Consider the following 24406-nt stretch of genomic DNA (forward strand, 5'->3'; position numbering starts at 1 on the left):
ATGTCCATCATAGACGACACGAAAACCTGTTGATTTTAATGGGACCGATGCCTGCTTACTCTCTAGTCTGCTCAGGTGTATGCCACTATGATACAGACAAATTTGACCCTAGTAAGAAACAAGAACAAAAATTTAAGAAGCATACGCTTTGGATGAAATCTGATATTATTCCTATTAAACGCAAGGTAGATAGGTTCAAGAAGCATAGTAATACCGGGTAATATTATTCAAATAAGAGAGGCGCAGGACATTTCCGAACGGAAGGACAACACAGCAAAATGTTGCTGTTGCAATATTTAACTACCTAACTTCATTACAAATGAGCCCGAAAAATTTGGAAACATAAGGCGGGAAAAAAAGAAGACGCTTCCTCGAATAATGACTGACGGGCCGCCAACAACAAATGACATTGACACAGCCCAGCATAACGTGTATATCCAAAGTGTCTTCTGTGTCAAAAATACTTGGATTAGCGAGGGTCCGGAGAAGCATGTCTTAATGTGTTTTGTTTCTTATGAAGGAGTTGTCAGTATCCTGCTAAACCTTCAAATCAAAACTTCTCATGACCCTGACGATATTGAAAACATGCCTACTCCTAAAGCGATATCCCCAACCTTACTGCCAGATTTCTTCTAAAATTTTTCTTCAGTTCAATTATATCAGAAAAATTGCCGGATGCTTGGATGACGATCCAAGTTGCTGCCATTTTTAAAAAGAGGGATTGCCTATTATTATATAATTACCGTCCATTTTGATTATTATAACGGTTCTGAAAACTCGTGGAACACTTTATGGCAATCTGCATTAAGTAATGGTTGGTGGAAAGCAATCTGCTTGACAGAGTTTCAGTATGGCACCCGGAAGGGCTATTCAACTGAAAAGCAACTGGTATCGGTGACTGACTCCTTTGCTTTATCTCAACAATACACGGCAAATTGATGCAATATTTTTATATTTCACCAAAACCTTCGATAAAGTTCAGCACGACGAATTAATCTTAAAACTCAATGCAAATGGCATACTCGACATTTTTTTGCCCGCTGGACTAATGCTTACCTCACTAACGGACTCAGTACGTTACATTGGTCAACAAAGCTCTCTTCCGGTCACGTCATGGGTGCCACAAGTCAGTGTTCTAAACCTTCACTCTTCTTTGAGTATATAAATGGCCATGTTATATCTCCCGGTGTTAAAGCGAGACAGTTCGCTGGTTGAATTTCGTTTAGAGATGGAACTTGTCCGGATGATCATATTAGTTCTAATAGTGACTCAAACGACATATCGAGGTGGTGCCGTGAACGGGGAAGGCTTACTAACAATGAAGAAATAATTTACCTTAAAACTTCTACAGAGCCCCACTTTTTTTCTTTCTTCAATACATCTGCATGCGAAGCTGACTACTATAAATGCATGGTTGTCATCTTGACCTCTACCACGTCCTGATGTATGTACATTAATACGATTTAATCTTCTACTTTCCGCAAACTCTGCTTCCCGAGACCCGAACCTAAAAACGTCCCCTCCTGATGTGAACTTACCCTGAGAATTCGCATTTGTGCGGCGGAAGTAAGAGCGCACATATGTACTATCAGCAACGAATAAAACGCGAGCAAGAAAACTGAGACGGCAACTCAAAAACGCGAACATATCAGCTCCTGGATTTGAAATACAAGCGAGGTTGAAAAATACTTCTGAATAAGAGTCTTCACGCCTTCGAAATTAAAATAGTAGGAGCTAGTATTTAGCTCCCCCCGGCTAAGAGTGACGTATCTTGCAGTCCATGGTTCAATTGTCTTGTTCGCGTTTCATTTCTTGCTGATAGTACAGGTGCTTTCAGTATGAAGGCGAACAACCAGTTAGGACTAACAGACGAATTTTCGGTTAGTATTTCTCTCTGCAGCGGTTGCCGCCCGTCGTGTCATGTCTTGGTGTGCTCTCGTCATCTGGTCTGGTCACCCATACCGGGGGCGAACAGGCAAGGACGACAGAAGCGAGTCGGCTACACGTCCTTGCTCTTCACAGAGAACGAACGAGCAAAAAACGCGTCACTGTTTTGTGCGCGCGCATGACATTCGGCGGTTCCACGCGGTATCTTCCTACGCCACACACCGCGAAATACAAACCGAGACTGTAGGCGAGAAAAGAAATACTCTGATAAATTAATGAAAGCACAGTGGAACATATCCACCTCTGTTCTATCATTCCCAAGGTCTTGCGCCCCATTATCAGCAAAAAAGAAACTGGAAAATGAGAACTGATCGAACCCGACCGCGGCGGCTGCGTTTTTATGGAGGAAAAACGCTAGGGCGCCTGTGTGCTGTGTGATGTCAGTGCACGTTAAAGATCCCCAGGTGGTCGAAATTATCCCGGAGCCCTCCACTACGGCACCTCTTTCTCCCTTTCTTCTTTCACTCCCTCCTTTATCCGTTCCCTTACGGCGCGGTTCAGGTGTCCGCGGATATATGAGACAGATACTGCGCCATTTCCTTTCCCCCAAAACCAATTATTATTATTATTATTATTATTATTATTATTATTATTATTATTATTATTATTATTATTAGAACTGATACTTTGATGCCACTTCTCCTTTAAGCCTGGATGCCAGCGCCATCGGCGGCAGCAACCTAGCCTCTGTCCTCTCTGCACTAATGAGTAAAATATCGCCAGATAGGAAAGGCGATTCGCATTTTGCGTTTATGCCATCATGACTTCTTCAGCTGTTCATCGATAGCCAAAGTCTATACCAGTAAATCGCAACGCCAACACAACAAAATCGGTAGGTGTGAAACTGAAGCGATTAACCACAACCACAGCGCGTGGGCCGAGTTACCAGATATAAAAGCACCGTCTACCCTTTGTGAGGTTATGTGACAACCATGACTATCATTCAAAGCGCTATCACATAGACTTCAAACCCAAAGACAATTTTCAATCTTCTGTTAGTGCTGCGGTACTACTTTACCCTCATCTAGTTCTTGCTTTTCGGATCATGCGTGTCTTTCAGTCATCAATTTTTTTACGTACAGCAAAACAGAAGGTTTGGTTTGGTTTATAGGGGTTTAACATCCCAAGTCGACTCAGGCTATGAGAGACGCCGTAGTGAAGGGCTCCGGAAATTTCGACCACTTGGGGTTCTTTAACGTGCACTGACATCGCACAGTACACGGGCCTCTAGAATTTCGCCTCCATCGAAATTCGACCGCCGCGGCCGGGATCGAACCCGCGTCTTTCGGGCCAGCAGCCGAGCGCCATAACCACTGAGGCACCGCGGCGGTTCAAAACAGAAGGTATAAAATATGAATCAAGATGACAAAATGGGCCCTGCTTTTTGAACTCCGGTTGTAGTATTGCGCCCTTCGCCCTCTTTAACGGAACTCCCAAGCCGAGCTTGACTGCATGAGCACAGACCCACATTAGCATTATGTAGGCAGTTTATAGTCACTTCATAAAGAATTCATAGAGAGTCTATAGACTGCATGACGACATATACGCCACATTAGCCTAACATATACTGCTTATAGACGCTTCATAAACAGCCCATAGACAGTCTATAGACAGTATGTGGGCTGGCTATTGACTTTTTCGTGGGAGATTTGGTTGCAACACAAACGGCAACGTCGCCGTAGTGGAGATACCCTCCAACACTTTTCGCAGTGGGCCTCTCGCTTGGACGCAGTGTGTGTCCGCATCATCACTTACAACTCGACTTCATTGGAGCGGCAAACCTATTTCCATTCATTTAACCGCCTTTTTTTTTTCAAGCATCATAGCATGCCCCTATTATGCCCTGCTGCAATAGACATCGCTTTAAAAAAAGATTACAACATATAAACGGACAACACTCAAAAGGAAGGGCTCACCGCTAACCATTGCAAAATCTTCGTCTGGACGGAACACAAGTACTCGACGGCGTGGAGACGACTTCGAACACTACACGGGAAGCCGAAGAGCTGCTGCCCAAGGCTTCTCTCGGCGCAGTTATCGTGAATGGCAAGGCGCGACTATCGAGATAGATATGACGGAGCGGCACTGTTTTGCCTCGGGATTAGCAGCTTGCGTGGAAGGGGGTGGAGTCGTTTGAGTGGCTGATACGGGGGCACAAAGATCGCTACACTGGAACGAACCCTTGCTGCCGGAGCTGGCAAGAGAACACCAAGAGCATCGCGACTGCCATATCGAGGATATCGCGAGCCTGAAAGGGGCATCCTGTCCACGAAGGCAAGCGTTTGCCAACAGCGTGTGAACTCTGGACAGATCAATGCACGGCACACTGTCGCGTTGGGAGAACTCAAGCCTTGTCGATGCAAACCGCGCACGCCGTCATACCGTGATGTTAATTCGCAGGTGGGATTTGTCGATGCGTTAACTTTGCGGGCGATTGCTCCGACTTAGAGTAATCTGCAGTCCGGCGCACAACCGGTGAGCCTGTCGAAGCAGAGTGCACTCAAAGACAGCCACCTCGTGGGCGATTCTTCGCTAACAGTGTTGCATTTGGGTTGCAAGCCCCAAGGGTAGCGTTGGCCTGGCGGCCTGGGGCAAAGCTGGAAACATTCGAAGGTCCCGGCAAAGGATGAGTCGACTGGCAACAGAACAACTTGTTTATTCTGGCATCTCAAAAAGAGCAGCCGGTCAGGGCGACCACGTTACTCGAAGGAAGGAATCGAAGGCTCTCGTTGGCGTCCGGGGCAGCTCGCTTTATACCCACGGAGTCGAGGGCAAGAGGGAACGGCTTGGGAAGAGTCATCCGATACGGCGACGCTTGAACATGTTCAGGCGTGACGGGCGCGTCCGCCAGGCCGGCGCCGGTCAGACCTCCTCGCCTCCCAGTTGAGGAGCTCCTCTCCCCGGCTGCCGCGCTTTGACAAGCGTGGGCAAAACATGCACACACACACACACACGCACGCACGACGACACGTGGCACTGAAACATGCCTGGACGCGCTTGGCGGGAGGCGTTGCGGCCGCGATGAACGAAGCCGCGGCGTCCGTTGCATCCGCGCCGGCTATACCGCGCGTCGTAGGTAGGCGAGACGTAACAGACCGCCCCGCCGGGAGAAGGAGATCCCGATGGTCAGGGGACTGCATCCGCTGTCCAGAGGGATGTCGCTCGATGATGCTCGTAATCGAAACCGATCGTCCCTCGACGTTGCTTGAGCGCAGCGCACAGAGAAGGCCTCGTTCTCGGGTTCAGGATCACATAGGACACTGTAAAGTCACTTCGGGAGAGTTGCCATTTTTGTGCTCGTTCCCAGCAAGCGTTAGAACTACGCCGAAACGCAACCGCTCAGTCAGCAAGCACGAGACAACCCTCACTAAGCTCTGCCAGGCTCTTTCCCCTTTTATACTACTGCCTAGTTCCTTACAGTAGTCAAGCAGCACTCAGAACGCGTCCACAAATTGGAAAATTGCACTAGAAAGCACATAATCACTTTGAAACACTAAACAAAAGCAATATGTTAAAAATCCTGCCTCAGGAAGAAAACATCAGTAACCAACAACTTTGAGGCGGATTCCTACGTTAGGGGCTTCGACTTAAGCCATCGGCGTTACCGTTGAGACTCCCCTTTTTGTAACGCACCTCAAAGGAATATTGTTGCAAAGCGAGGCTCCAGCGCAGGAGGCGGCCATTTTTGGGAGAGATGTTCTGCAGCCATTGGAGAGGGCAGTGATCCGTCTCAATGATAAACCTCGAGCCGGCTAGGTAGCATGACAATTTCTGAACGGCCCACACGAGACACGCACACTCTTTCTCGGTGGCGCTGTACGCCTGCTCACGACAGGTCAGCTTACGACTAGCATACAGGACGGGGTGTTCCACTTCTCCATTGTCCCTTTGGCACAGTACAACGCCCATGCCTCGCTCACTAGCATCGCACTGAACAACGAACCCTTTGGTATAGTCTGGCGATCGTAGCACAGGCTGGCTTGTTAGGGCGCTCTTTAGGGCGCTAAAAGCTCTCTCCTTTGTCTCGCTCCAGACGACTGTTTGGGGCTCTGTTTTTCTTAGAGCATCCGTCAGGGGAGCCGCGATATCGGAGTACCTGGGGATGTACCTCTGATAGTAGCCGGCGACACCCAAGAACGACCGAATATCGGTCTTCGTGCGCGGTTGCGGGAAGTCTCGCACAGCGGCCACCTTTATTTCAGAGGGGCGGCGACGACCCTGTCCAATCACGTGACCGAGGTAGACAACCTCGGCCTGTGCTAATTGGCACTTGGGAGCCTTGACTGTCAAGCCCGCTTCGCGCAGGCGGGTTAGCACTGCCCGCAAGTGTGCCATATGCTCAGACCAGGATGCGGAGAATATCGCTACGTCGTCTAAATACGGTAAAGCAAATTCTTCCTGTCCCCGCAACACTTTGTCCATGAGGCTTGAAAAGCAGTATGGCGCGTTCTTCAAACCAAAACTCAAAACTTTAGGACGGAATGTTCCCATTGGTGAAATGAACGCCGCATACCTACTAGCCTCCTCTGTAAGTGGAACCTGCCAATAACCCCTGACAAGATCTAGGGTGGAAATAAACTGAGCGCTACTAACTTTCTCAAGGCGCTCCTCGATGTTAGGGATCGGATAAATTTGATCCTTAGTGATAGAATTAAGCCTGCGGTAGTCGACGCAAGGACGAGGTTCCTTGCCCGGTACCTCAACTAAAATCAAAGGGGAGGTATAATCACTCTCACCCGCCTCAATAACACCGAGCTGTAGCATTTTCTTTACCTCAGCCTCCATAATATCGCGCTGGCGGGGTGACACCCGGTACGCCTTGGATCGTACTGGCTCTGGCGAGGTAAGTTCTATATCATGAGTAAGGACAGAAGTCCTACCAGGCCTCTCAGAGAACTGACCTTGAAACTCTTGTAAGAGTTGGTGTAGTTCGGTTCTCTGCTCAGCTGACAGCGGTGCTTTAATGATTAAGTCACTAATGACCTGATCAGTGTCTTCCCTGTTCGTCACTGAGCCTAGTCCCGGAAGCTCGACCGGAAGCTCTTCTAACTTGCCCGTGTCGGGCATTTCCTCTCCAGTACCTGGTGCCTTCAACGCTACAGGCTCAATTTTATCCAGTTCTGACGTGCTAGGCATATCAGCTTGCTGCGCCTCCGACCCTTTTTCATTGTTCGACAACGTCGGCCCCGCAACTACCGCCTTTTCAGCGAGCTCCCGAACTCTCGATCTGGTTAAGGCCTGAACGCTAGCCTCACCAAACAAAAGCCCCTTCTCGCGCAGGAGGTGATCGGACCTGTTCGAAAATAGGTACGGGTACTGGGGGGGCAGCCTAGATGACACTACGGCCTCAGTCTCAAGTGCTCCGAAAGGTTCTTCAATAAGCACTTTTGCTACGGGCAGACACACGCTATGAGCTTCCACGGCTTGCTTGATCCATGCGCACTCGCCCGTGAACATATCGGGTTCTACGTAAGAGGGGTGAACTACATCCATTGTAGCTGCGGAATCACGAAGCACTCGGCACTCTTTCCCGTTCACGAGGAAGTCTCGCATGTAAGGCTCGAGAAGCTTCATGTTCTCGTCAGTGCTACATAATGACAAACACACGACTTCTCTTTTTGTTTCTGGACACTGCGCCGAAAAGTGACCCGGCTTCTGGCACGTATAACACACGCGCGCTTGCCTCGCCTCGAACCGCTTTCTGCGTTCGGCTTCGGCTGCCGCCGTCTCCTTACGTTCGGTCGGACTGCTTTCACTCGCATCCGCACTACGCGTGTCCCCCCTTGCTCTCATGGGTGTGAACTTCGGCCTCTCAGACTTGGAGCCAAATTCACCCTTTTGACCGTCCTTAGCTCCGCGAGCCCGACGCGTCACAAACTCCTCGGCTAGCTCGGCGGCTTTAGCCACTGTACTAACGTCTGGCCTATCCAAGACCCAGTACCGCACGTTCTCAGGTAACCGACTGTAAAACTGTTCCAGCCCGAAACACTGCAGAATTTTCTCGTGGTCACCAAACGCTTTCTCTTCCTTGAGCCACTCCTGCATGTTTGACATAAGCCTGTAGGCAAACTCTGTATATGACTCGCTTCTGCCTTTTTCATTTTCCCGAAACTTCCGACGGAACGCCTCCGCTGACAGCCTGTACTTTTTTAGCAGACTTGATTTCACTTGGTCGAAATCCTCTGCCTCCTCTCTCTTCAAGCGAGCGACTACGTCGGCCGCCTCGGCGGGTAACAAAGTGAGCAAGCGCTGTGGCCACGTTTCCCGAGAGAACCCCTGCTTCTCGCACGTTCGCTCAACGTTAACCAGGAACAAACCAATGTCCTCTCCAAGCTTAAACGGCCGCATCAGGTCAGTCATTTTGAACGATACCCGTTCTCCTGCACCGTGTGCCTGACTTCCATTACGAGCGCGTTCCATCTCTACCTCGAGACGCTTCATTTCCAAAGCGTGTTGACGGTCGCGCTCTTCTTTCTCTTTCTCTTTTTGTTCTTTACGTTCTCGCTCCTCTTTCTCTTTTTGTTCTTTACGTTCGCGCTCGTCTTTCTCTTTTTGTTCTTTACGTTCGCGCTCCTCTTTCTCTTTTTGTTCCCTCTCCTCAATGGTCTCAAGGCATTCCGACAGCTCGTCATCCTCAGCCTCCAACTCAAGAATCGCCCTTAGCAGTTCTGGTTTTCTGAGTTTGTCTGAGACATCAAGACCCAACTCTCTTGCAAGCTCCAGCAATTTCGGTTTGCGCAACGACTTCAAATCCATGGCTGCTCCGAATGCTGCTTTCTCTACTGCCTACTATTGTCTTGCCGCAAACTAACCCGGCAGCAACGACAACCACAATTACCAGCTCTGTTTCTGACACTAACAAAAGCCTGGCAAAACTCAGAAGAAGAAAGTCCCGCACTCACCAAACCTCGCAGCCACGAATTCAGCGCAGTCGTTCCGCTGCAGGCAACCAGTCATCACACAGGGCTCGTTGCACTGCTCCCGGATGGTCGTTGTGCTGCTCAGCATACAGTTGACCGCATATCTTCGCTGCTGGCCTCCGTTGTCGGGATCCCACCGCTGGCAACCAGTTGTTGCATTTGGGTTGCAAGCCCCAAGGGTAGCGTTGGCCTGGCGGCCTGGGGCAAAGCTGGAAACATTCGAAGGTCCCGGCAAAGGATGAGTCGACTGGCAACAGAACAACTTGTTTATTCTGGCATCTCAAAAAGAGCAGCCGGTCAGGGCGACCACGTTACTCGAAGGAAGGAATCGAAGGCTCTCGTTGGCGTCCGGGGCAGCTCGCTTTATACCCACGGAGTCGAGGGCAAGAGGGAACGGCTTGGGAAGAGTCATCCGATACGGCGACGCTTGAACATGTTCAGGCGTGACGGGCGCGTCCGCCAGGCCGGCGCCGGTCAGACCTCCTCGCCTCCCAGTTGAGGAGCTCCTCTCCCCGGCTGCCGCGCTTTGACAAGCGTGGGCAAAACATGCACACACACACACACGCACGCACGACGACACGTGGCACTGAAACATGCCTGGACGCGCTTGACGGGAGGCGTTGCGGCCGCGATGAACGAAGCCGCGGCGTCCGTTGCATCCGCGCCGGCTATACCGCGCGTCGTAGGTAGGCGAGACGTAACAACAGCAACGGAAACCTCAGAACCTCAGCGCCTCTGAGGCGGTCGCTCCGTGAACCACCGAGAGAGGAAGTAGGGAGAGAACAGTTCGAGGAGGAGAAAGACATGCGAAGAGAAAGCAAGCTCGACGTACCAGTTTGCTGCTACCACCAAGTCTTAATTATCTGTCGATTTCATTCAAGTTTACACAGAAACTTACAAACTACGTGATTAGTGAAAAGATTAAGCTTTACCCAGATATCAAGTGCTCCTTCCTATGAGCATCACTTTTATTTCATATGAAGATTCAAAGCGCAGACATTTATTAGAATTTTTCTGTTCGAAACGTCAGTCCCTGCCACTGCGTATTTCGTAACGACTAATTTGTTGCACCCCTGAGATTAACTGCTTACTTTCATACGCCTTGACGAGTTCTGGATCGGAATTGCACAGATGTTACATTTCATCTGTATTTTTGTGACTTATAGGCGCATGTCAGTTTCTAGAAAAGGCGCCAACCGCTTGCACGCAGTAAGCTGCAGTTGACCGATACAATGCAGAGCTGTGAGAGCACTAAACCTAGGGGAGAAAAAAAAAAGAAATACCTTGTCGCTCTCCTCCAGGTCGAAGCGATAGCGATCATTGTGTCACGTTGTAACCCTCCCTTATCGCCTTTGTTCTTTTTTTTATGCGAACGCCCACTACAAGTCCTTTATTCATCTGGATAACATGGATGCGTTCCCGCCTCCGATATGAGCACGTTAGCGTACCATGACCCAGATGGCTGCCTTTAGAAAAGCCCGGCAACTACCGATCTCCACTAATTCCGGGTATGCGCTGCAGTGGACATAAACATTCTCTGGAGATTTTGCCCTCACTCGTGAACCGAAGGTGAGGATGTTGGGGCAGAAAGGAGCAGGGCGCCATGTTTTAGCTGCAAGATGACTGCTCTTTCAAATAGTTTTGTTTGTTTCGCTATGCATGGCCACCCTTGGGTCTCGAGTTCAAGGACACTTGTAAAAATTAACGCTTGCCTTGTCTTGATGGCCAATCTTCTCGGACGTGCTGCGATATACACTTATTGAGTATTCTTTTGTGCTTTCCTTTGTTTGGCTTTCGACTCTGAGAACATCTGAAGTGCTTTCTTTGCACTTTGTCAACTGGCCTCCTTATAATCACGAGGTCCAGTGTCGTTGGTATATACACTACTGTTTGCAAAATGATAAAATTTGTTAGTCAGTACCCTCCGCCTACCAAAAAATCTTCGCCGGTTTACATACGCGGGGTCGACGAGGTTCGAAAAAGCGTGCCCAGCGGATCAGTCACGGACTGAAACCGTATACCGTGTAATTCCGACACAGCAGCGTTTTGTAGATATCGTGCATGGCGACACGATCCATGTGCGTCTTTTTAGGAAGCACATTCTTGAGGTCATTCGGGCTTTCTTGGATGCACAAAGGGTAGAACGGCTTGGCTAAGCTGAGTGTTTTCCACACACGAAAAGGCTAGTTGCTTTAAATGTAACGCATTTCATTTTCAGACCTGCAATCTGTATCAGTGCGAGGCAATGCCGAGCCATGAACCAATCAGTGGAAACAAGGGACGGAGGAAAGAACTGTTCTTCACTGGAGCGAGATTCGTGGAGTAAGAACGCTCGACTTTCAGAGAAACAAAGACAGCGATTAATAATATTACTGTATTTACCCGCATATCGGTCGATACGTGTTATGGGGCGACCAACGAGTCGCCAGCATGAACTTAAGGCGACCGGCACGGCGCGTGTCACACAGTGCAGCACCAACGTCATGAGAACCTCCTCACCACTGACGCACTTGCTCATAGAGCGCAAAGACGCTTCGCTCCGAGGAGTTCGCGAAAGGAGACACAGCTCAAGCGCTTTCATTTCATTCTACTGCCCTAAATGTCCGCACCGTCACTGATGTAGCACGTTACGGCAGTAATCGTCCTGGAGTGCACTGAACATTGTTATTGCACATTGCACATTGTGATCGCAAGCTGGAATGCCATGTCGCTGCTTTCCCACTTTTAAGCGCTACTGAAATTGACGCTTCGGCGGGAAATTTAAACGCTGCCGAAAATGGTTTCCCAGGTTCCGGAGGCACAACTCGCCGAGCGGCGGAGCGACTTTTTTATTTTACGACTAGGCTTTTAAAGCACAAAAAAAAAGGCTCGGTGGGGCTCCGTGCTTATCTCCGTACAGACCTTATCCGAGAATCTGACAGGTCGCTCTTGAAAAAGAATGAGCGCGATAAACATTTGTGCAATAGATGTGATGGCAACGGCCAATGCTTTGTGAAGGCATGAAACCGGCCGGAAGACAAGGGTTTCCGCCGTAGCATCCTTCTCTCCCTTCTTTCTCTGCGTTTCTTGCTGCGTTCTTGCGCGCCTCCTCTTGGCCGTGATTCGCGTATTGGACGACCCCCTTCGCAGTTTGGAGAACAACATTTCGAAGCGAGAAAACAGCAAGTCTCTCTATATGCGAGAAAATATGGTAATACCCACTGGATAAGCACATGGCGTACAAAGCCCATCTGTCAAGACCTAGTCATTTCGTTTCTATAGTTCTATAGTTTCGGCTACTGCATGGCAGTGATGTCCTATTTGTGGAATCTTCTCTTTCTCAGGGAAATCTCAGTCTAAAATTGGGCGTAGAGTCTAAGGACCAAACGAAGCCTTCTCAAATATGGGGGACAATTTTAAGTTACTGAGGAAATGTGGCAGATGTTACGGTTAAAGGTATCATAAGCTTAAGATGACGGCCACGGCAAGGTGCGGAAACGGAAACCACCCCACGACATCAACGCGGTGATGTCCGTAATTTATTTGCCCGTGTCAAAAAGTTGTGTTGTGTTGTATCCCTTGCTGTCATGAATTACCAACTAGCTCGACCAGCAACGCTCGCAAGGTGCAAACCGAGCTATGAACACAGCAAATAAAGGGTGAAAACGGCACAATCGATGACAGCACGGAAAACCTTTTTCTCATGGCCTACCTTCAAAGTACACGGCAGTGGCTACCACTGCTACTGCGCAAATGTTGCACCAGCCTCCTATTTCTAAAAATAGAGCCACGAAAGAGATTCGTAGATTAGGCCGATACGGTGCAAAGCACTGAGCCCCACCGCGTCGTCGTCTCGCTGATTGCGCGTTCGCACTATCTTTGCTCCGTGGTTCGATAAATTATTGCCGCTAATGTGGGACATCGGTGACGCCGCGAACGTTTGGTTGGCTGCCGAACATCAACAGAAAGAAAACAAAGCGATTTCATCTCGTGTCATGCTTCTTACTCACCTATGTCTTTTTTTGCCAGCTTATCCTTGCGCTGGGCGCAAACGCAGCGCTGTCTCATGTGACGCATTTCTCACGGCGCCGCTTCATAAGCGACATGCGATACGCTGTGACGGTCACTTCAATGGCAAGTTGTCAGCTCAAGTTTTTGTTTAACTTTATTTTTTCAAGTTCTCGAAGTGAGGGTGTCGACCTGCACGATGTGGATCGGCAGAGTTTAGAGTATGTAAAGCTGCGATATTCAGCTGACATTGGCCTGCGCTGTAAAAGGCATTTACGAGCTTGTTTTATTTGCTTCCACAAAAAGAAGAAAATCGTTTTGATTGAATAAAATTGAATAAAGCTTGAAATTGGATTCTTAAAAAAATTATTTCAACAGGTAGTCATAAGTGGCGACGGCAGCCAGTTTTTCTCACGGGTCTCCCCTGCTTGAAATACGGTGGCTAAAAAAATAAAAATTTCGACAAAATTTCTCGTCTGCTTGGGTTTGATAGTGAACTGCGACGCACCTTCAAAAAACGATTTCTTGAATTTAAATTTCAACGTTTCGGAGCTGGTTCGGCTGCTTCTTCAGGGATGACTGAGGGCTGTAGCTTCCGCCTTTAAGTATAAACGTCGAGGAGGAAAGAAAGCAAATAAGGAATGTGGAGATGTGAAGGGTGCGTGAAGGAATGGTGGAAGTTGAAAAGAAAAATACACGGCTATGTGCTGGAAAGAAAAATGCTTGAGCACCAAGAAGTACTTGGCAAATTCCTGCACTTTTATCTTATATATTCCCAACACGCAGCAAGAGTTGATGAAAAAAAATACTATAAAATAAGGCAGAAAATAATGGAACAGGTTTCTAAACTGCTGTTGCCGAAAATAAGGAGTTGTGGTTCTAAGTAAGGGAATTTCTGTTTACGATACGGAACCTGACTCGGTACGGACTACAGTTACGTCACTGTGAGGATGGTGTAATCGCACACCGTTCATAAAACAGTGACAGCAACAAAAAGTGGGCTAAGGAGATCGAACTTCAAAATCATAGTTGAGAGAGAATGAGAAGAAGAGTTTTCTTTCTTAACACGCGCCCAGGGCACGTGCACTGGGCTACAAATGTGACGTTTATGCAAACGGCGCGTCAAGAGGCTTGTCCTATGTCAAAAATAAATAAAGAACAAAAAAGAGCAGGATGAGCTACTGACAGCATAATTAGAGTTAACTAAACGCAGAGCCGCCACAGAGAACCCACGAGAGGAGAAACTCAGTCACCGATCACTTTATTAACGGGAAGCACGTACAGCGTTAATCATTTGACAAGATGCGTCGTTAAGTTCATTATTAACCGCTCGCTCGTTAAAGACTATTCGGGTCGCCTTTCCGCACCGTCCAATTAGTGACGGACTGACTAACAAGATTCACCGAAATCTACACCGTCGCGGGCTGCCGTGAAGATTTGACTATCTCCGCAGGCGCCGGCTCGCAGTCAGGCCTTTAATTTAATATCGAGCACTCGGCAGTTCCTCCCGTTACGCGTAAAAGAAAAAAGCATAATACGCAACCATCTCGCTTAGCTTGCTCGGCGAGATGTGACTCAGCTTTTTTTTTTCTTTTTATTTTCTGTTCAGACAGCTAAGTTGTTGCCTTGGCCTAAAGCAGCAGCCTTACGACATTTCGGAATTACTCATATATCATGTCAAGTTATACGTATATAGCGTTTATTTCACATTATCAGCGTCGTGTAAGCGTAATTTATCCTGTTAGTTCTTGCTTTTATTGACGATTTTCCGGGTTAACTGTGCTCGTGTTTCAGGATGTACTCTGGCGACCGCGTGGCCTACGGTGCTGTCCCGAGCGCTAATGATACCGCTGTGTTTAAGTCTCGTTTAGACAATGTGTGTGCATTGCGTGAAAGATAGAAAATGACCCTTAACACAACGAAGTGCTTCCACATGCAGCTTCAGAAAAGCAAGGTATGTAGTGGCTATACTTTAACATTTTGTCCAGACAAAGAATAGCGTCAGGTATCTCAGTGTCATGTTTGTTGCTATATTGGACTGGACTGCACACGTTGACACTACAGCTTCCCGCCTTATGTATTTTTTCAAAGAAACTTTAGGTATACCACTTATACTTTAGGTATTACGTTATTGTATATCACCAGTGATAGGACGATTTTTGAAAATGGATGCATAGGTAAGAATTCTTTCAGGAATATTTTTGAAGAAAAATTACAGCGAGCTAAGAAGAGCGCAGTCTTTTGTCCCCAGCGTAATGCAATAGTCTCTTTAATCAATCATGAACCACCAACTAGGCCAGCTTTCTGCCTTCACAAAAGTATTCAGGTTAAAATTCTTGCATGATATCTGAACGAACAAAACAGGAATTAACAACGTCTACTTAAAGGAGCCTCACAATGTTTCAAGCAGAAGAGACTATACCATGAAAATCACAAGTTAACCCTGCTGGACTAATACAATGAAATACTCATTTCTTGCCAACATGATAATTGATTGGAATCTCTCCCCTAATAAATCTGGAAGAATACTTTGTGAAATAGCTACGGCTGCCTGCTTTCAAGGCAGTCAATTTAAGCCTGACTTCCCTGAAGGAAGGTTACCGTGGACGGAGGATGGTTGTAATGACGTCACTCATAACCTCATTGGAACGAACCGTGGCGTGCACCACGCTGAGTACGACGTAGTGAAGGGCTCCGGAAATTTCGACCACCTGGGGGTCTTTAACTTGCACTGACATCGCACAGCACACAGGCCTCTAGGATTTCCCCTCCATCAAAATGCAACCACCGCGGCCGGAATCGAACCCGCGTCTTTCGAGTCAGCAGCCTTTCGTCGGAAACTACCGTATTTAGCCGAATATAACACGCACTTCTTCGTTTTCAACAAAGTCGAGCCTCGAAACGGCATACACTTCGTAAACGGATGCAACAACGAAACCTATGAAGAGCCTCAGCGTCATTAAAATCACAATATGCCAGTTAAGCCTCTCAGCGCCGGGAGTTGGCATGTTTGGCATCTTGGAGACGTTAAGCTCAACTGCGTACATTGCCGCGTATATATTGACCTGTCTTTAACAAAAATGACCAAAAAATGGCTGTGGTGAAGCTCTGGTTAAATCTGAAGTGACGCGATAGCTACAGCTGGCCAGGTGGAACTTGCTCAGTTGAATTGCAAAGTCAGTCTTTCGCCACTCCGGTTCACTGGGCGTTCTTTCTTCATCTTCGTCCCACTTGACACGGCGCATGCGCACAGCTGTCTGTTGCAGCTGTTACGCGCCGCGCCGCCGGCAGCAGCAGCTGCTCCGCACCACGTGACCAACCACGTCACCTGAACAACAGCCGCACCACGTGATCAACCACGTGACCAACGGCGCCGCCCCGCACTCAATTGGTGCCACAGAACTCAAGTGGTGCCACGCTGAAGGGTCGAAGAGGTGGCGTAGTGTAGCTATCGCTACGAAATGAATTTTGCGGGGTCAAACCGCGGGTTGTACGCGTCCCGCGTAGTGCACGATCCCACCAGGATGCATGGAGCTCCATGTGCCAACATGAAAAAAAAATCCTAAATTAGTATTATGCAAACCAGTCCCGATAACGAGATATACAAACTGCGCGTTATTTACCCAGGTTCCTCGCGGTGGCGGTCGGATTCCCAGACGAGCGATAGATAACGCGAAAGGTAAGCTCCAGTTAGTGACTTCACTTCTTGGCACCTCTGGAGCATGCGTCGCGCCGAAATACGAAACTACAGGGCAGCTTGCCCATACAAAAATGTCCTATGGCCGGCTATAGAATTTTGGCCCAAATAGCTATAGACCTTTCCTATTTCTGTCTATAGCTGTATATACAGGCTGATATATTTTTCTATAGAGAGCTTAAGACAATTTTATGGTTCCAAAGCTATACCTTTAGTGGCATAGATTGTTCAATAGCTGGCAATAATCACCTCTATAGGTCTTATAGACGTTCATAAAAAACTATAGACGGACATAGCTTTTTCCATAGACGCCCATAGGACTTTTTTGTATGAGTGTGTTTCGGTTTACCGTTTATTAGGCTAGTCAGCCAGGCCGCACGCAAGAGCGGGAAAAGTGAAAAGTGCGCTGTTATAAACACGATATGCATCTACCTTCTGCTGTTCACCTTGAAATTTTTTTTTTGTTGACTGTCTGTGAGGTGCGCTCGCCGTTATGGCAGCGAAGGAACAGGTATAATCACCGCTTCAGGCTTCCGCAAAAACTGTGCTTTTTGAAATTTCGCGAGGATGGAGATCGGGTGCGCGTTGGAATCGGGTAATTACGGTATTTGTCGCTAGGCTCGGTGCCAACCACATGCACCCGATACGTTTGCAAGCGGCAGAAAAAGTCACGGGGCGCGAATGGTCTGGCTCCGTGCGAATGCGCGTCATTAATCCCGAAAACCTGCTATGTTTGGAACCACTTTGCAGCGTCTGTCTCGGCCACGACTCACCCCGTTGGCTTAAAGATGTTTTAAAGGGTTCTTACAACGACTCAGTACAACACAGTTTCAGGAGCTTCAGTAGCATATTGTATGGCAGGATTTTAATAAATGTTAACCTGGGACATTCCTCTTTTTTTTCCTTGCGTCATAGAAAGGCAAATTCTTGCGAGCAACTGTTTTTTTCTGCCTGACGTCTGTTCTATCTCGTTTTCGTGGCATGCCATAGCTCCATGTTCAACGAGTCCCTGCATTAGTGCATAGTATGTCTGACCCCCCCCCCCCCCCCCTCCCCTAAAATGCACTTATGCACCTTAGAGGCAATGTAAATACACAAATTGCTCATAAGAGATCAGTGCGGCTGCTTCAGAGGTATACCGGCTATACAGGGTTTTGACGCTTGTAAACAAACATGGGTGCTGATAATGATACTAGCCCCAAAGCGCTTCCGGTATCAATGGCGCGGTGTGTTTGAAAAGGTTCGCGCCAGTGCAGACGACATGCGTCGCACAGCGATTGAAAAATCGCTGATGCAGACAACGCATGACTCGCTGGTTTTGATATGGCAGCGCAGCAAGCCTAGGATTCCGCGCAGTGCTTGATAAGGCGCCGGCACAGGTGAGGCGAAAGCTTCCGTTCAAACAGAAAGTGTTCTGGGGTTGAATCGCAGTGTTGCCAAAACAAAAAAAAAATGTTAGACAGAAACCGCGCATACGCGCATTAATGATGAATAAGCAGCTCAGCCAAGACACGAAGCGCCTGTGTCGACACGACGATCGCCATGGCGGCATTGGTATCGAAGCAAAGGTCCACATTATCCCGCTAAATCCCAATGACAAATCAACAGCGCTAACTCCGAAGCACGCAGAGCAGGGGACCGGCACTGGTCCTGTGTTCTTCGCTTCCGTGTGCTTAGTTGTAAGCGCCGTAGCCAATTCTGCCTCTCCATTCAACAAGTCGAACTGGCCTTCATTCCGCATGTATAATTTACAACTACTCACTGGGTGAAGTAGGCAGTGCGAGTCGTCGCTCGGAATGTCCTCGTCGCGTTCCGACGGGGATTCCATGTGAGGTCCCAGGAGACGACAACGCAACCGCAGCACTCGCTCACATAGGCGCGCCGCGAAAAACAGGCGGCGGGAAAGTGATCCGCAGATGGACGGAAGCCAAGCGAAGCAGAAGCCCGAAACGAAGCCTTCTATCGAGCCAATCCGGAGTGCGGATTCGGCAGAAGCCGACGCGCGGCCGAGCGCACAAAGCTACGCATCACCGTTGGTTTGAGGCATGGCAGCATGGTGAATAAAGACCGTGATGAGGCGAGGAGCGTATGAAGGCGTCCTTATCTCGAATGTCAGGCCGCTAATCCGAGGTGCGCGTTATTTTTCGTTTTTGTATGCTTGACTGAAGCGGTGCCTGGAACGTGCGTACTCAAGTTCCCCCCAGAGGTGCACCTTCTTTCTTACTTTTCCCTCCAGAAAAGTTGCATACCGCGTAGTCAGTGGCAGCGTTTGCGGCTGAACTCGCTCTTCGTGCGTGAGAATCAGTGGCACGCCTTGGCGATGCAGGCGTGTACTCGACCAGGGATTTCAAAAGGAGACAAGCGCTCTTTTTCTAAGGTCCTTGTTATTTTTTCCCGCTCGCCTCGTTGATTCGATACCTCCGCCACGCAAGCGGTGTCAAACGCAGCCGTTTCTGCTCTAGAACACGATAGTTGCGGCCAATTATCGGTGCAGTTATCATCGTTTCCAGTGCCCAGCAGTAGTTCGATTTGCTTGTTTATTATTTTTCCAGAGCAAACGAATAGTCTGCGTGTCTGGACGGCTTTGGGGATTACTTGGACCCCTGGGGATGGGCTAGAGAAGCGGTGCGGTGAAAACACATGCCTACTGCGTAGGAAGGAAGACAAGCTAGATTATGAAGATGGCCTGCGCGGTGGCTGAGTGGTTATGGCGCTCGGCTGCTTGCCCGAAAAACGCGGGTTCGTTGCCGGCCGCGGTGGTCGAATTTCGATGGAGGCGAAATTCTAGAGGCCCGTGTACTGTGCGATGTCAGTGCATGTTAAAGAACCCCAGGTGGTCAAAATTTCCGAAGCCCTTCACTACGGCGTCTCTCATAGCCTGAGTTGCTTTGGGACGTTTAACCTTCATAAACCAAACCAAGAATATGAATGAGTTCAAAGTTGACGAGGAGATATTTCCGAGCTATGCGCCAGTAAAGTATAATCATGGTTAACAACGTACTTTGTTTTCTAAAAAAACGTTTTCCGGGAGGGCGCCCGTATCAAGTTAACTCGTTCACCCCGCCGTGGGTCACCTGTGGGTCACGTCATTTGCTCCTGCTTTGCGGGCACAAATAGCGGATCACGCAATAAAGCCGTGGGACATTTTTTATTGCGCACTCCTCCTCCGTAGACCTCAAAATAAAACCGGACTCACGGCTTCGTCATGTGACCGACTGCTGACGTCCTCAGAGCATGAATAAGTGACAGCCCCTTCCAGTGAACCACGATGCAGTGAACGTGTCAAGAAACCAGCGTGCAAGGGACATCGTTGAAAAGTTTTAGTGGTGTTGCCGGATGCGACTTCACAGATCACGTAAAAGCGCCCGATCCGTCAGTGCTATGTTATTGGACTGCGAGACTGCACCCTGTTCGAGTCGCCTCAGATGTACGCCATCTTCGCCGCAGGAGTCCTGGACTAGGGACACCCCCTATGAATACTCCCAATACCCTATAGGAACAGTGCATTGACGTTTTCTCTCTTTCTCTCTCTGAACGCAAACGCTACTCCAAACGGGGAAATAGAAGCGACTATGGCAACGTTGTGCAAGTAGTACTGCGGCTATGGCACCCAATCAAGCCTCAAGTGCTCAGTGAGAGAAAAAGTGTGCGCGAAGTGCAAGGGAACAGGGCATATTGCAAGGACGCGTACCGCTGCACCTACTCCTCGTGCAGCAGGTGTCAACCTGCCACTCGCAACCTGTTTCTTGCAACAGTTGACTCGTCGTCATCGCCATGAAAGAGTGCTGACTGCATAATAAGACTGACTCGGCAGGTAACGCTGCAGTTTTTGCAGAGTCATTCTATAAGCAGCCGAACCACCTCAAGGAAGACTGTCTAGACCTGCTGGGTGAAGCAGCGGAGGAAGCGGACACGGAGGGCGCCTGCGTGGCTCTGCACACTTACACCCACATCACAGAATAATACCGTACACAAAGAGGAACAATTCCATCACCGCACCCAACACTGACCAAGGCTGTAGCATGGCGTCAACTTCAGACTTACGCGTATCCTAACCTGTATCACAAATTCTTTTTCTTATTCCCAACCCTCTACCCAGACAAATGCCCGAGCTGTCAGGAGGAGGAGGAGGATAAACTTCATTTTCGTCGACCAAGGTAGCAGTTGGTGTGGGGTTATAGCCCCATCAAGTGCCCATGAGCCCGTGGCGTTCGGCAACTTCTAGGGCTCTTGTCAAAACCCAGATCTGTGTGTCCGAGTAAACAACACCGACCTACGCTCTAACCATTCCGTTTGGGCCAGCACAACACCACCCGGGGACGTGCCACCTGTAACCCTCCCCCCCACTCCTCTTGAGAAGATGCCCTGTCAAGCACGGAGCCGACCGACCAGCGCCGGCAGATCGAGCTTTCCGAGAGGATAGCGGCGGACAACGACGCCATGGACTGAGAGCCCTTCTTCTTGGGACCGCTCTGACCAGCACGAACCCGCAAGACCAGCGACAGCTGCTCAAGCGGGCGTGTAGGACCGCGACGGCACATGGAGCCCTGGACTGAGGCCTCCACTGAGGAAGACAAACTACACTAGATAAAAGTTTTTCCTCCTCCTTCCATATGCATGGTTTGCGTGATGAAAGCTCTGAGGACTCCACTCTTGGGACTTCCGGAAATGCGCGTTTTTTTCCTATTTTGGCTTTGCCTATTAATTTTTTTCACGTCGCGTTTTCGGAGAACCGCGCGTACATATCTCTATTCGCTACATGCGAGAATTCGGCTCAAACCAGTCCCTTACGGCGCGGTTCAGGTGTCCAACGACATATGAGACAGATACTGCGCCATTTCCTTTCCCCCAAAACCAATTATTATTATTATTAACCAGTTCAGCCTGACGCATGGCAGCCCACTGCACTCAGACTGCAATAAATCTTCTTTCATTTTTTATTATTATTATTATTATTGAAGCCCCCAGAAGTGTGCCTTATCTTCCCAGAAAAAGGTCACGACGTGCACCCGAGTGTTACGCGCTTAAATAAAAGCCGCTCGCCAAATGCAATAAGCATAGCGTGAAAGCCATAGCGGCGACACGCATTCGCAGTTAGGAATGAACAAAGCAAAGAAATAAAATGGCGGAACAGTGCGAAGGGAATAAAAGGAAAGTAAGAGAGAGAGCTCAGAAGGTAAAGAAAGAGGGCGGTTAGGTGGGTGGGTGGGTGGGGGGGGGGGGGGGGGGCTTTCCACCACATCGCTACACTTTCTCTGCCCGGTAACGGCGCTTCGACCGCCGGATTCGATCGGCGCACGGTTCGAACCACCGCATGATCGAGCGGACGGCGCCGACAGGCCGGACTGGCTAACAATGGCCAGTCACGAAATGGGTTCATTCACAGCCCCGGTGGACCCTTCGAACCCCCCCCCCCCTTTTTTTTTATACCTCTTATTCTCTACCCACTTTCTCTCTCTGCAGACACCGTCATTCCCTCCTCCTTGCCTTGCCACGTGCACAGCTGTCCCCTCCCATGAAACAGCCCGAGCCGACGCCCTGGGCTCGCTGAAAGGTTCTTTGGCTTTTCTATAAGATGTGTTTGCCCGGAAAGTGCCACTGTATACTTATTTTGCCTTCAAGCACCTCCTCTTTTCACATGCGCCGGCACAGCAAAATTTCACCAGAAAGAGCGTGGGATGTAAGAAGGAGCGCAATGCCCGAAGACAAAGCAAGCTCCTACAAACACAACGTCCGACCCACACTTCGTTTCCCCAGTGCTGCTGCCTACGCAACTGGTCTCCTGCTCTGTCTAACGTTACATCTCCACCATCTCACCACTCCTCTGCTCTCTCCTATCTCCTTAGTTCATCGTCGCAATGAGGCGCAAACCGACCCATTACGGGAGGAAGCAAAGACGGCAAGAAGTGCCGGTGTCTTTGATCCACTTTATTAGCCGAGAGGTAAATTAGGGAGAAAGTGGGGCCAAGAAAAAAAAAAGAAGAAAGAGCCAAGGAAAGAAGCCTTGGCGTCTTGGTCCTCCTCATCAGCCTATACTTCCACTTCACTATGCTGTGTCCAGAGCAGTGGCGGCTCAAGTACCCGCGGACTGGATACCTCGCCTTCAGAATCCCTGCTCCTGAGTTTCGTCTCTTATTCCATGCACTCCTCCTCCCCACCGGGAGACCTTGTATATACGCCGGCCCAGCGAAAGCTCTCGTCTTCGGGGCCTGTGATGTGCGCCGCGAAAATTGGCTCTCGGCGGGACATCTTTCACGGTGGCCGCGTTCGATTCGGCAGAGAATTATGGAGAGCTCCCTAGATCCCTTGGGGAGCGAACCGAGAAGGCGGCAGCGCTGTTCCCTACAGTGCTCCCTTTCTTTCTCCCCATCACCCGGAAATGTGTGGAGGGAAAAAGCTGGTGAAAAGGAAAGGGGAGGAATGAGGTAGCCTCGTGGGGAGCAGAATATAGGGAGGTGGCAGGGACGGGAAGTTTGCTCCCGAAGAGCTGGCGCTCTGTGGAGGATACACAGGGCGCGGCTTCCAGAGGAGCTCCACCGCCCTCTAGCGACGCCGCGATTCGTAAACACACCGGCCCGATGTGCACCCCACCTGCGTCAATTGAGATGCGTGCGACCGCAAGATTAAAGGTGCCGCCTCTGAAAACATCAAAGGTCATTATGTAGACGGAAAAGCGTGTGTTTGCGCTGGACGGCGATGTCAGAAATGAATGAATGTGGTGAATGAGGTGCTCGTACAAACGCCCCTTTCCTGTTTTGTTCCTTTTTATTTTTATTTGTGTAGTACAACGTGGAAGATTTGCAAGACGAGCCGTGATCCTGAGTCCCTTTCCTCGGCATCTCTACTGGATGTACACTATCGAAAAGTCTCCCGAGTCCAGCGCGGTTCCAGCGCACACCTTCGGACTATAGTATAGAGTTCAAACGGACACGCTTGCCTCGGAGAGGAAGTTTTGATCCCATTAGTGGCCGGAACATGAAAGTAAAAGGAGAGCCCGTCCAGTAAACACCACGACCAATTTCTCCGAGCAAACGGGCGCCGGTACTCTGCCCATCCATAGTGAGAGCGGGGCCAGGCTTAATTTGCTTCGAGTGCTCACAGACCGTAGCGCGGCCTTACGACGTCAAGTGCTGTGCTGCGACCGCTAGTGGTGGCTAGCGTACACGACGCCAAAGACGGCCTCGTGGGCGGCAGAATTCTTGCAGTTTGTTATTTGCTTTATTTTAAAGGCTTGAGGAGAAAAAGACGGCCCGAACAAGGAGCTCTCGTGCCTCATCGAGAATGGTAAGAAAGAAACTCGTCCGGCGCGGATGGAACTGAGAACAGTTCTTGTTCTGAGCCTTATTTTCTACCTTTTTTAATCCGTTGATCATTGCGTCAATCAATAAAAGGAAACTACAATGGAGTCTCACTGCTTCGGACTCGATTAATTCGAATTCCTGGTTTATTCGACTTGAACCTTTGATTCCCTATTCAACACGACGTGTTTCAGGTGGAGCCGGATTGGGCTCTCCTTAATTTCAACTTTGCTTAATTCGAACTCGACCGCGGCGGCTGCGTTTTTATGAAGGAAAAACACTAAGGCGCCCGTGTGCTGTGCGATGTCAGTGCACGTTAAAGATCCCCAGGTGGTCGAAATTATTCCGGAGCCCTCCACTACGGCACCTCTTCCTTTCTTTCTTCTGTCACTCCCTCCTTTATCCCTTCCCATACGGCGCGGTTCAGGTGTCCAACAATATATGAGACAGATACTGCGCCATTTCCTTTCCCCAAAAAACCAATTATTATTAATTGGAACGAAGTTTCGGTTCCCTGACAGTTCGAATTGTCGAGATTCGACTGTGCACGCGTGCAT

The 24406-nt window shown here is 49.2% G+C and overlaps 1 protein-coding gene across 1 annotated transcript in view; it reads right to left on the reverse strand.

Annotated features, from left to right (window-relative positions):
* Window positions 1–18379, reverse strand: part of LOC144119684 (uncharacterized) — a 171377-nt gene extending 152998 nt beyond the window's left edge. Inside the window, exons 1-2 of the mRNA XM_077652251.1 lie at window positions 18314–18379; window positions 3864–4004 (exon numbers count right to left, since the gene is read on the reverse strand). Of these exons, the coding sequence (XP_077508377.1) occupies window positions 3864–4004; window positions 18314–18379 (207 nt within the window). The remainder of the gene's footprint in view (window positions 1–3863; window positions 4005–18313) is intronic.
* Window positions 18380–24406: the final 6027 nt, after the last annotated feature.

This window comes from Amblyomma americanum, chromosome 2 (assembly GCF_052857255.1).
Source record: "Amblyomma americanum isolate KBUSLIRL-KWMA chromosome 2, ASM5285725v1, whole genome shotgun sequence".
Lineage (NCBI taxonomy): Eukaryota > Metazoa > Arthropoda > Arachnida > Ixodida > Ixodidae > Amblyomma > Amblyomma americanum.